Genomic DNA, 13,021 nt, shown 5'->3' with positions numbered 1-13,021 from the left:
ATGGAAGAAGATGATCCGCTGTGGCAACCCCTAACAGGAACAGCCGAAAGAAGAAGAATAAGATTTTGTATTGATTGTGATCTGTGGTGATACTCCATAGCATCTAGCTGTCTTTTCTATTTACTGGACATACCTTACTACAGCCGTACAAAAACAAACTCCTGTAAATTGTTGAATGTTACTTCCACTTGTTCCTCCCTGAAGACTGGATGAAGAAATTAAGCTGAAGATGCCTAAATAGACAAAAATAAGAGGTTTATTTACATTACAGTAACAACAACAAAAGTGTACAGGGGGGGACTTTAGGTTCAAAATAAGTAGAATAAACAAAATCCTAAAGCCTAAATATTGCCAAGAAAACCAACAACCTTGATCCACGAGCAAAAACTCAGCTGCAGAATTTTTCTAGGTCAGAAATGGACATGCAGCTCTCAAGGCCTAAAAGCAAAGGTTAAAATATGACTATTTAAAATATGACTATTCATCGGCAATTTGGAAATACCTAGGCTGAGAAAAATGGAAAAGATCTCCAGTAACATTGGGAACAAGCCTGCAGACCACAGAGAAGTTCTTCTTCTGTGGGATATGACAGCATAAAAAGCTGGATGAAGATGTGTTAAAACTAGAGCTGTCAGTTTTGACATATTTTATTAAACAATATATACAGTGACCAAAGAGCAGAATGTCCTTACAGGTCTAAAGGTAGGTGAAAATGAAAACTGTGTTGGAACAAACTTGGGCCGAAAGTTCAGCATAAATAGCAGAATTTTCTAAAGTAGGCATTCTGTTCTGAAGACAGAATCAGTGTAAGTGCTGATGAATTATTGTAAAGCCATTCTTTTTCTTTGCTACTTAGAATATATTTTAACTTTATTATAGTGGTTCAACATCAGGTAAGATATATATCAGCATTACCATTTAATCATCTGTTATTCTATCTTGTTTTGCGCTTTAAAAAATAAGGTTAATTTTGGCTTAGATTCACACATTTGATATTTTTTAACAAAAGCCTGAGTAAATGCAAATTCTATACCTTGCACACAGATATATGTGGTTTGGGTTAAATGGCCTGGTATTGTTTTGTAATGGTCTAGGTCCTAGACTCTAGGAGGTTAAAACTGACATTCTTAATGTACTGTAGATAAGAGGGAAGAAAGAGATTATTTTAAAAGTGCACATAAAAGCTATACTTTGGGGAAATTGCTGAATTATTTATCAAATGCATTTATTCAGTTTTTACTTAAATTTTGAAAACTTTAAATTAAGAAAATTCTAACTAGGAATCTCCTTGTTTGTCTGTATTTACTGTTTATGTTTAAAAAAATTCTGTCAATGTTTCTATCTATTGGCCCCCTATGTTTACAATCAATTTTGTGAATGACACTCATGGGTATGATATAATGTGAATTTCCCCTTGGGATTAATAAAGTATCTATCTATCTATCTATCTATCTATCTATCTATCTATCTATCTATCTATCTATCTATCTATCTATCTATCTATCTATCTATCTATCTATCTATCTATCTATCTATCTATCTATCTATCTATCTATCTATCTATCTATCTATCTATCTATCTATCTATCTATTAAACTGCATCCGACCCTGCAAGTGGTTCTCCAACTTGCAGGGAAACCATGGGGGTTGGTGACAGGATTGGCACTCCAGCCACCATAAAAAAAACTTCACAAAGTTCCGAGACAACAGAAAAGACTCCTTTTTGCTCTCCGTGGGAGTAGCTCTTCTGCAGCCACCCATAGGAAGGCTGCTCGCATTATGAAGGGGATGGGGGAAAGCCTTCGGGAGCGCCTTCCCCGGAATCGTCAAAACCGTTGAAGAGCCAATGGGGTCAGGTCTGTTGGGGATTGGAACTGGTGTGGTGCTGAGGCGTCGCCAGCTGCACGGCAGCACTTGGGTCCCAATTTGAGGCAGCCCATATGGGTGGGCGCATGGAACGTCATGTCTCAGAGGAGCTGCGCAAGCTCCGCATTTCAGTGGCAGCACTCTCTGAGGTGCGCAGACCAGGGACTGGCCAGATCTCTGTGGGTGGATACACCTTTTATTGGTCTGGTCACTCTGATGGCTGTCATACTCAGGGAGTAGCTGTTGCTGTAGCAGATTGGCTTCTTCCAATGGTGTCCGATGTCACTCCTTTCAACAAGCGTATTATGAGACTCAGATTACGGCACTCCCTGGATGCCTTGTCTGTTGTCTCAGTGTATGCTCCGACCACGGTAAGTGATATCTCAGCAAGGGAGACATTTTATTCGCAGCTTCACTCTGTGGTTGATGGGTGCCCATGGGGTGACACTCCTCTGGTCATTGATGACTTCAATGCAGCCACTGGCACTGACTGTCTTAGTCTCCATGGGTCTGGTGACCGTGGTGAAAATGGCTCCATGTTCCTTGACTTTGCAAAAGGTCAGGGGCTGTGAATTGCTGGATCCTGGTTCCAGCGCCCAGAGATCGATCACATCCTCGTGAGCAGACACTGGAGGCTCTTGCAAAACTGCAGGGTCTACAGAAGTGCACAGTTTGTGAATTCTGACCACAGACTTTTTGTTGCCACTCTTAGGATCAAGCTTAGGTCCAGCAGGTTACCACCCACTAGGAAAATTAGCCTGGACTTGGTCAGACTCCAAGACCAGGCTGTTTCTAAAGAGTTTGCATGCAGTTTGTGCGAGGAACTTGCAGATTTGGGTGCGACTGCCGATCCTAATGTGATGTGGGAGACGTTCCATGACAAGACTCTGAAGGTTGCTGAGGGTTGGGTTGGTGTTACCAGTGTTCCTAGAAGGAGGTGTTTCATCTCGCAGAGCACCCTGGATATCATCAATAGGAGTCGCAGTGCAATGGCAACTCTGGTCTGTACCAGGAACTGAGAAGGACGGCTGCAAGGGCTTTGAGGGCAGATAAAGAGGCGTTTGTTAGATGAATCTGTGAGCAAGTGACACACCATCTGTGGTCTAGCAACCCACGTCCTTCTTACAGAGGAATCGAAGCATTACGTACATCTGAATCTGTTTCTCAGAGAGTCGCAGTCAGGGTAGCTGATGGAACGGTCTTTACGGATGACACTGCAGTTGTGACCCGCTGGGCTGGCTACTTTGAGCAGTTGTTCAAAGCTGATCCTCTGGCTAGGACGTTGGATATCTCTGGGTCTACGGTTCTTGAGGCTGATCCTCCAATTAGCTGTGAACCACCCAGTCTCACTGAGATTGCACAAGTGGTGAACCAGCTGAGGGGAAGAAAGGCTGCAGGGATCTGTGGTATCTGGGGTGAACTTCTCCAGGCTGGTGGTAAGGCTGGCTTCCTTGCATTGCAAACAACCTTTGCTTCCATTTGGTAGACTGGCATCATCCCTAATGACTGGAAAACGGGACTTGTCATCCCTATCTGGAAAGGGAACGGTGATCGCCTGGATTGCAGCAACTACAGGGGGATAACACTGCTCTCTGTGCCAGGTAAGGTCCTTGCTAGGGTCATCCTTCATAGGATCCGTGATCACTTGCTCACCTACCAGCGACCGGAAAAGTCTGGTTTTACGCCTAAGAAGTCTACCATTGACCGCATCCTGGCACTGAGTGTTCTCATGGAGCGCAAATGCGAATATCGGCAGAGTTTCTTTGCAGCCTTTGTCGATTTTCGTAAAGTGTTTGACTCAGTTGATCAAGCTGCTCTGTGGGACATACTGAGGGTTTGCGGGATCCCCTTGAGGTTGCTGGATATCATGGCCGGCCTATACACGCTGGTACTGTGAGTGCTGTGCAGAGTAGAGGCAGAACCTCATGTGTTTTTCCCAGTTGATTCTGGGGTTAGTCAGGGGTGTGTTCTTGCTCCTACTCTGTTCAATGCTGGTATGGACTGGGTGTTGGGCAAGGTCGTGGGGTCCAGCGGCTGTGGAGCATCTGTTGATGAAGAAAGATTCACGGATCTTGACTTTGCTGACGATACTGTGATCATTGCAGAGCCAATGGAGGCTCTGATTGGGGCGCTCAAGAGACTGAGCGAGGAGTCTGAGTGTCTGGGCTTGTGAGTGTTCTGGATAAAAACCAAGATTCAGACCTTTAATGACCTCATGGCCCTTCTCACCATTACAGGTAGATAAATAGACAGATATATCTCAAGTAAGGTAACTTTAAAATCAGCAGGTAGGACATTTCTAGGCATTCTTGAAAGACTAAATTAGAATTGTTTTTTTGGCAACATACATTAAACAAGAGTAATCTGCCAAGAGTAAAGGAGGATTTTTCATTACAGTGCCAAGGACTACTGTACTTCACAACACATAGTATGCCATAACTTGCAAGCAGACATAAAACAGATAACACTAATTCACTTTGTGTTTCAAAAAGTTATAAGACTAGTGCCAGTTAAATCTGCAATGAATAATTAAAAATGTTGCACTGTAATCTAAAAATGTAAGATCTGCTAGTTCCTTCAAAAAACATAGGGTACAATAAAAAATATCAAATTGATGATCAATTGGTCAAAGGACATGTCTGTGGTATAGTCATTTGCAGTATCTTAAAATATTAAATTATTAAAATAGAATTATTACTTTGCAAATCTATACTAATAAAAGGCAAAGCCCTCACTGACTGACTGACTGACTGACTCATCACTAATTCTCCAACTTCCCGTGTAGGTGGAAGGCTGAAATTTGGCAGGCTCATTCCTTACAGCTTACTTACAAAAGTTAGGCAGGTTTCATTTCGAAATTCTACGCGTAATGGTCATAACTGGAACCTCTTTTTTGTCCATATACTGTAATGGAGGAGGCAGGGTCGCGTAACGCGTCATCACGCCTCCTACGTAATCACGTGAACTGAAAACAAGGAAGAGCCCCAAAGAGCGCTGAAGAAAACATTCATTACACAATTGAGAAGGCACAAGAGAGCGGCTCACGTGAACTGACTGAATGCAGCACGAGTGATTACTTCGATACTGCGGAAACAAATTACAGTGTAAACTGTAAGTTTAAATTAACTTTATAGAAACGCTCCCGCTGCCGTTTGCAATACCATATTCGCGACATACAAGTTTAATGAGAAGACACGAGGTATAAACGAGACTTTGGATCACTTTGTAACGGACTTAAAATTGCTGTAGCGAGAAACTTTTAAGTGCCGGATCTTAGCTAACATTAAATAAAGCCATGGACATCGCAACATCACACAAGAGAGCGGCTCACGTGAACTGACTGAATGCAGCTTTACAAAAAAAAAGATCCTTAACAAATTGTTATTGGTATATTTTCCCTCAATTTAAAAAGGTTTTCTTCTTAATAAAAATTTAAAAGCAGTACTTCACCGCTGCGAAGCGTGGGGATTTGGCTATTTATATATATATATATATATATATATATATATATATATATATGTAGATATGTATGTATATATATATATATATATATGTAGATATGTATGTATATATATATGTGAATGTATGTATTTATATATGTATGTCTATATATATATATACAGTAATCCCTCGCTATATCGCGCTTCGCCTTTCGCAGCTTCATTCCATCGCGGATTTTGTATTTTCCTCAGTTGGTTTGCCCAGTTGATTTCATACAAGGGACGCTATTGGCAGATGGCTGAGAAGCTACCCAACTTACTTTTCTCTCTCTTGCGCTGACTTTCTCTGATCCTGACGTAGGGGGATTGAGCAGGGGGGCTGTTTGCACACCTTGACGATACGGACGCTCGTCTAAAAATGCTGAAAGATTATCTTCACGTTGCTACCTTCTGTGCAGCTGCTTCCTGAAGCGACATGCTGCACGGTGCTTCGCATACTTAAAAGCTCGAAGGGCATGTATTGATTTTTGCTTTGTTTTTCTCTGTCTCTCTCTCTCTCTCTCTCTGCTCCTGACGGAGGGGGTGTGAGCTGAAGCCTTCAACAGCTTTGTGCCGCGGTACTTCGCATTACTTAAAAGCCAAACAGCCCTATTGATTTGTTTGCTTTTCTCTATCTCTCTGCTTATCTGCTCCTGACGCACACTCCTTTGAAGAGGAAGATATGTTTGCATTCTTTTAATTGTGAGACGGAACTGTCATCTCTGTCTTTTCATGGAGCACAGTTTAAACTTTTGAAAAAGACACAAATGTTTGTTTGCAGTTTTTGAATAACATTCCTGTCTCTCTACAACCTCCTGTGTTTCTGCGCAAATCTGTGAACCAAGCATGACAATATAAAAATAACGGATTTTCTTATTTCGCGGGTGGCTCTGGAACGCAACCCCCGCGATGGAGGAGGGATTACTGTATATATATATATATATATATATATATGTAGATATGTATATATATGTGTATATATATGTAGATATGTATATATATATATATATGTGTATATATATGTAGATATGTAAATATGTTTATGTATATATATGTGTCTGTATGTGTATATATATATATATATGTGTGTATGTATGTATGTGTGTATATATATATGTATGTGTATGTATGTATGTTTATATGTATATATGTATATGTGTGTGTGTATGTATGTGTGTATATATATATGTATATATATGTGGATGTGTATATGTATATATATATGTATATGTAGATATGTGTATATGTAGATATGTATATATATGTATATATGTATATGTATATATATGTTTACATAACCTCTTTAACACACTACTTCTCCGCTGCGAAGCGCGGGTATTTTGCTAGTAGTAATATAAAATCAGATTACCTGATGTTCTAAGCAGAAAACGTAGAAATTCAGGTCTCTTTCTGCTTTTTTGATAGCCATATGGCATTGTTATGCAATGTTCAAAGTCCATAGGCTCGACCGTGAGAGGACAGGCGATGAAGATGTGGCCCAGCTCCCCACACTTGAAATATTGGGGAAGACTGGGAACTTTCTCTCGGGATTTAGCTGGAGGCTCTGAAGCACGACGGGCAGGTTCAGGAGTAATGACACATCCCTGTCGGGCTCCACGAGCAGGCCGTTCCGACCCCCCCGAATGGGTGACTGGCAGATGACGTCTGACTACCTCCAAAAGGGCATTCATGTCCTTATATGGATGCTTTCGGACCTGCTGAGCGTGGTAATCGGGCATGGCATTGACAAAGGTTTCACAGGCTAGTTGTTCTAACATTTGCCGCGAGTTGTTTACGTCCGGCTGCAGCCAGCGGCCCAGCTTGCCCCAGATCTCAAATGCCTGGGCCCTCGCTGGGCGGTCCAGATCAAATTTCCAATGCTGCCACTCCCTCGCCTGCTGGCCCAAGGTTATGCCATAGCGCTGAAATATTTCCGCTTTTAGTGTCATAGGCAGCGGCCTTCTTCTCAGGGAGATCATAATAGGCCCACTGCGCATTACCTTTAAGGTATGGCACAAGTATGTGGGCCCACTCCATCTTTCACTAGCGGTTTTTGTGAAGTCAGTCTCATTAAACGAGCATATACGACTCGATGTCGTCCAACCCCGTGCGGCTTCAGTAAGCTTGCTTCGGTTTTCTGCCACCTCAAGCTTCAGGGTCCGGAGCTCCGTCATCATGGTACTCAGTACCGTATTCAGGTCCTGTTCTTCACTCATTTTCCGAACAGTAAATCCTGCTGACTATGCCAATTTGTGATAAAGAGAGACGAAAAAGACAAATTAAGGGTTGGGGAACCGTCCCCATATACTGTCAAGTGAACCAGAATAATACTTTCTTTACAAGACCTAAGTATTTTAATATACATTCAGGTCAGTGCAAATGAAAAGACAGCTGATTTTTATGGCAGATGGACCAGAAATGGGAGTTGATGTGCAGTGGTGGATGGGAAGGAACAGAGATGAGGTCATTGGAAGGCGACCGGGTTGAAGTATCACATGGGAACGGCTGGAATGCAGAAGGGCTTCTTTGTTTGTGCTCGTTTTGAAATGGAGACCTCACGGATCGGGTTTGTTCTGGTCTTCGGTCTTTCTGATAAAACAAGGAGAGAAATGTTAGCACGCTGCCTCATATCCCCGTCCAGTGAGTTTCCACGCTTCACTGGACCTTCTTGCTGACCAGTCAGTCATATATACAGTATATATATATATATTTATATATATATATATATATATATATATATATATATATATATATATATATATTGTACCAAGCAGTTATATGGCAATAATGTATTTTTTTCTTTTTTAACAATATTTTCATCTTGATTTTCCTTTTCCAGGTGTTCTAATTGTTTAATTAATCCTTAATTTACTAATTAGTGGGTCTGACTCTAAAGTAGTTGCAGCCTTTTATTGTTCAGTGTTATTTGCCAGGGTGTCTGCTCTGCTCATTTTTAATTGTCATTAATAAGATAAAACAAAGGGGGAAAACTGCAAAGAGAAAGAGCAAAATATAATGAAATCAACAAAAGAGAGTTAAGAATATAAATCGCAAATAGAATATAAATAGCAAAAGCTAAAATATTTCTAAATGTCTTTAGAAATGTAAAAATCATGCTGCTGTTCTTTTCTGAATGAAAAATAAGAGAAAAAAAAATACCAGCTAATTAAATGAGATCACTGTTTTCAGATGTTGTCACTAATTATGAAACTGATAGGAACAAAAACCTGCTGACACACTGGGTCCCCACAACCATATCTGAGAACCCCTGAATTAAGGTCTTCTATGTTTTATTTGATTTTTTTTAGTGGGAATGACCACCAGGGAATAAATAACTTATTTGTTCATGATTTCTTCTTCTAATTCTTAGCCTCAAAGTCCAGATGATAATTTAGAAGTCTAAATATGTCAAATTATTTTCTCTCACTATCTGCCTTGTAAATATTCACATTCTCTTGGATGAACAGACTAAGCCACCCATTTTACAATTCTCTGGCGGAACATGAAAGTGAAAACCTTTACACCAAAACTGACTAATACCAAATTGTGATAGACTCATTACGAATCTCATATGTTGATGTCAGAAGTAGATAGCTCCACACACAGTGGCTTTTAAGTAGGAGAGAATATGGCAGAGTTAAGAACAGATGCTGTCACATTGTGAACTAGTGTTGTCACTACTTCACAATGAAGAAAAGTTACAGCAAACTCTTTGTCTGTGAATGTCCATCTAGTAGATTCTTTTTTGCAAGCGTTTGTAAAGTTAAGAAATCTTAGCAAGTGTCATTTTAGAATATATTGTTATTCTAGTGGTAAACACTGTAATATATAGATTTAAGCCAGTCCTAGGACTGTGAGTGATAACAACTGTCCTGAATAAATAAATTAAATTATACTATAGCAAAACATGCTGCTTAAAGAGTGTGACATATTAATCATGCTTTTTTTTTTGTTTAGTTGCAACCAGTACCAGTGAACATGATTTACATTCTAACTGGATGTTGCGTGCCCCCAGGACAATATCAACAGATGAATTCAAGGTTAAAACTCCTGGTCATAAATCTTGGAAAAAGACTGGTGGAATGTCGATGTGCAGCAAGAAGAAACTAGAACGAAACCCCATTCATTTACCCAAAGTAGCAGAGTGTGGTTTACAGACATTACGAATCAAACCAAAAACAAAGGATCATTAAAGGGTACATACTTTAACTGCTTGGTTTTGGACATCATTAATAGTCACATTAATATAATACTACCTCATATTATAATCCATATATAATGATACCAATAAAACTATGACTTTTGCTATTTTTCTCATATATTTTAGAAAAATGTGATGTTTTCCTTGAATATACTAGTATGGCAATATAGTGTAGTTAATCCACTGGAAATTAAACTACAAGGTTAATGATTCACTTCCCAACTCCATTATGTGACCATGAGTAAGTCATTTAACCTATTTGAACCTCAATGTAAACCTCAGTTTCAAAAATATCTGGATGGGTATCCTTGGGTTGTGTTGAAAAAAGTTGTTGGCCAGATATATAATGACATAGAATAACACAATGAAAAGACAGAATTCCTTATCCTAGATTACATCTTGTATGTAAACCCCTAAAACATTCCTTACTAATGTTGTCCATTAGAGTAATGACTACTAAATCATTTTTAAAACACACATCTTTTACTTTGTTATAGCTGTTCACCTTTCCTTAGAAATAGTAGAAATTAGAACATCAGAAAAATTGTTAAGAGAACAAGTCATTCAGCCCAACTAGTTCATCTGTACTATTTACCTAGAATGTCCAAAATAATGTCAAATTGAGATTAGAAGGTCCCTAAAGTCCTGTGGTCCACCATACTACTTGGTAAGTTATTCCATGTGTCTGTGGATCTTGGCATGTCTGTTTTTAACAATTTAAAACTGTGTTCTGGTTGCAGAGTTTAACTCAGATACTCTATACGTCTTCCTTTCATAATTGTAAACACTTCGATCATGTCATCTCCTAGTCTCCATTTGTTTAAACTGAAAAGGCTCAACTCCTTCAATTTCTTCTAATAGCTCATAACTCTTAGTTCCAGAATCAGCCTTGTCGCCCTTCTCTGGATCTTGTCTAATGCTGCTATGTCTTTTATTGTGTTATGGAGACCAAAACTCTACACAGCACTCCAGATGAGACCTCACTACTGCATTATATAATTTAAGCATAACCTACCTTGACTTGTACTCTACACATCATACTATATGACCTAACATCCTATTATTTGCCTTTTTGATTGCTTCTGTAAACTATGCAGATGTACAGTAGATAGTGATAGGTTCACTATGACTCCTAGGTCCTTTTCACAATTTGTACTTTCAAGTTTTAGATTACCCATTGTGTATTAAAATATAACATTTTTACATTTTACATGTAATACTTTACATTTACTTTAGTAAATTTAATGTGCCACAAATCTGGCCAAGACTCTATGCTGTCCAAGTCCCTCTGTAACAATTCAACCGATTCTACATTATCTGACCTTCAACCTAGTTTAGTATCATCTGGAAACATAACTAGGTTATTTGTTAAATTCTTGTACGAATTATTTATTTACTTTCAAAAATTGCTACAACACACATTCCTGATCAGGGCACACCACGTTTAACATCACCTAATTCTGAATATTGCACTTTGCTTCCTGTGTTTGAGCCAATTTTATAACCACCTACACACTGCACTCTGAATTTCCACTTATTTTAGTTTGATCACTAACCTTTAATGTGGTACCTTACCAAAAACCTTCTGAAAATCAATATAAATATTATCATCTGTTGCTTTAGTTTGGCATCCCTAGCATTCCTGCCTTGTGCCCAATGATTGCTGGGATAAGTTACATTTCACTTGGGACTTTGCCCTGGATAAGTGGGTTAAGGAAATGGATGGATGAATACAAAATATCAAAGGCACCTCTCTTATCATATGCTTCCTTCTTTTTCTTTTTGTATTTCTCTCCAAATGCAGCACTCATATGCCCTACATTTAGTGCTGAAGTTATTAGCCTAACACGCCATACACAACTGTTTTTTCCTTTGTAACGTTTTTTTATTTATTTATCCAACTGCTTTTAGATTTTGTGATGAACTTGTCCTGTATTATATGTAAACAGCTTTAAACTTATCCCACATCTCAGCTGTGTGAATACTTAAAAGCTTACCTCAATTTTTCCTATTTAGGTTTGTTGCATCTGCTTAAAAATTACACTACTAAAACTAAATTTAAATCTTTTTGTTTTAGAATATGACTCTGCCAAAACACTGTGAAATGTTGTAAATTCTGTTTTTCATAAATGGTGACTCCCCCACCTTTTTGGTTTTGCCTATTTTTCATGAAGTGTGTATACCCATTTATGTTATACTCCTGCCCATCTCTATTATATAGCCAGGTGTCGGTTATTCCTATTACATGAAAGTAATGCACAGTTATATATAATTCCATTTGTTATTTTATTTTTAATACTCCTAGCATTAAGGCAAACAATGTTAATGTATTACTTCAAAGTTATCTTGTATTTGTGTGTTTATTGTACTGTCTGTCCCATTATGTGAAGTTCTAAACCTGGCCTGTTCTAAAGTCCTTTGTTCCCCTAGTTTAAATAATCCTCAACAAGTCTACTCATACACCTCTCCAATACATGGGTTCCTCTCTGTACAAATGTAGCCAATCATGGTGGACCATCTGTTCTAGAAAGAGTCCCAATACCTCATCAATTATGCCTATCTATCCGACATCTTTGTTATATTGCGTAATCTTATTTTTATATTTTTATAAACTTTTCTTTCTTTATCTTGTAAAGCACTTTGAGCTACATCATTTGTATGAAAATGCGCTATAGAAATAAATGTTGTTGTTACACTAAGATTTAAGCCACACAATAAGCATTCTAATCTTACATGGACTGGCATGTGGCACATGCATAACTGTAGAGAAACCCACCTTGTCAGTTCTGTGCCTCAGCTTGGCACCTAACTCTTTAAATTTTTATTGCAAAACTGACAGACTGCTCTCATGTACTGTATGTCATTTGTTCCAACATGTATAATGAGAACTTTATCCATCCCTGCTCCAGTCAAGAGACTCTCCACCCTTCCAGGGAGGTCTCCTATCTGTACACTTGGAAGGCAAGAAACCATACGAGACTCTTTCACCATTAGAGACCCTCTAATGATTGAATACTCCACTATCACTACTTCTCTCTTGCTGGGAGCTGGTTTTGACATGACCTGTTGGGGCTCCCAAACCTTACCTATCATCTTAGAGTTATTAGAATCACCACCCAGCTCCACGGTTGAAAACCTCAATCTCTGAGGTTAATGACCCTGATGGTGTACACCTCCAACTGTTACCTGTTTAATTTTACCTTTCTCTTCTGGAGGACCATAGTAAAATAGTAAAGCTTATCTATATGATGCAAAGTATTTGGTCATATGATTGGAGAGCTGAATCCGTACAACTGTTTCTCCTTTATTGTTAAATAGGTCTTTGAAAATGTTTCAACATTTCTAAACAAAGGTCTGTGGTTGGGGTTTCTTCTGTGTCTGTGTCAGCATCCCCAGAAACTTAACAACATTGCTCTTACTACAAGCCATATAATGTATCAAAATATGTAGAGGAATGGATAATATTAAAATATTA

The 13,021-nt window shown here is 38.9% G+C and overlaps 1 protein-coding gene across 1 annotated transcript in view; it reads left to right on the top strand.

Annotated features, from left to right (window-relative positions):
* Positions 1-10,992, top strand: part of LOC114641404 (uncharacterized protein C13orf42) — a 38,358-nt gene extending 27,366 nt beyond the window's left edge. The window contains exons 3-4 of the mRNA XM_028790454.2: positions 9,303-9,748; positions 9,875-10,992. Coding sequence (XP_028646287.2) covers positions 9,303-9,538 — 236 coding nt within the window. The 3' untranslated portion in view covers positions 9,539-9,748; positions 9,875-10,992. The remainder of the gene's footprint in view (positions 1-9,302; positions 9,749-9,874) is intronic.
* The last annotated feature ends 2,029 nt before the right edge of the window (positions 10,993-13,021 follow it).

This window comes from Erpetoichthys calabaricus, chromosome 4 (assembly GCF_900747795.2).
Source record: "Erpetoichthys calabaricus chromosome 4, fErpCal1.3, whole genome shotgun sequence".
Taxonomy (NCBI): domain Eukaryota; kingdom Metazoa; phylum Chordata; class Cladistia; order Polypteriformes; family Polypteridae; genus Erpetoichthys; species Erpetoichthys calabaricus.
The sequence above is the reverse complement of the archived record's forward strand: the minus strand, read 5'-3'. Positions and strand labels throughout refer to the sequence as shown.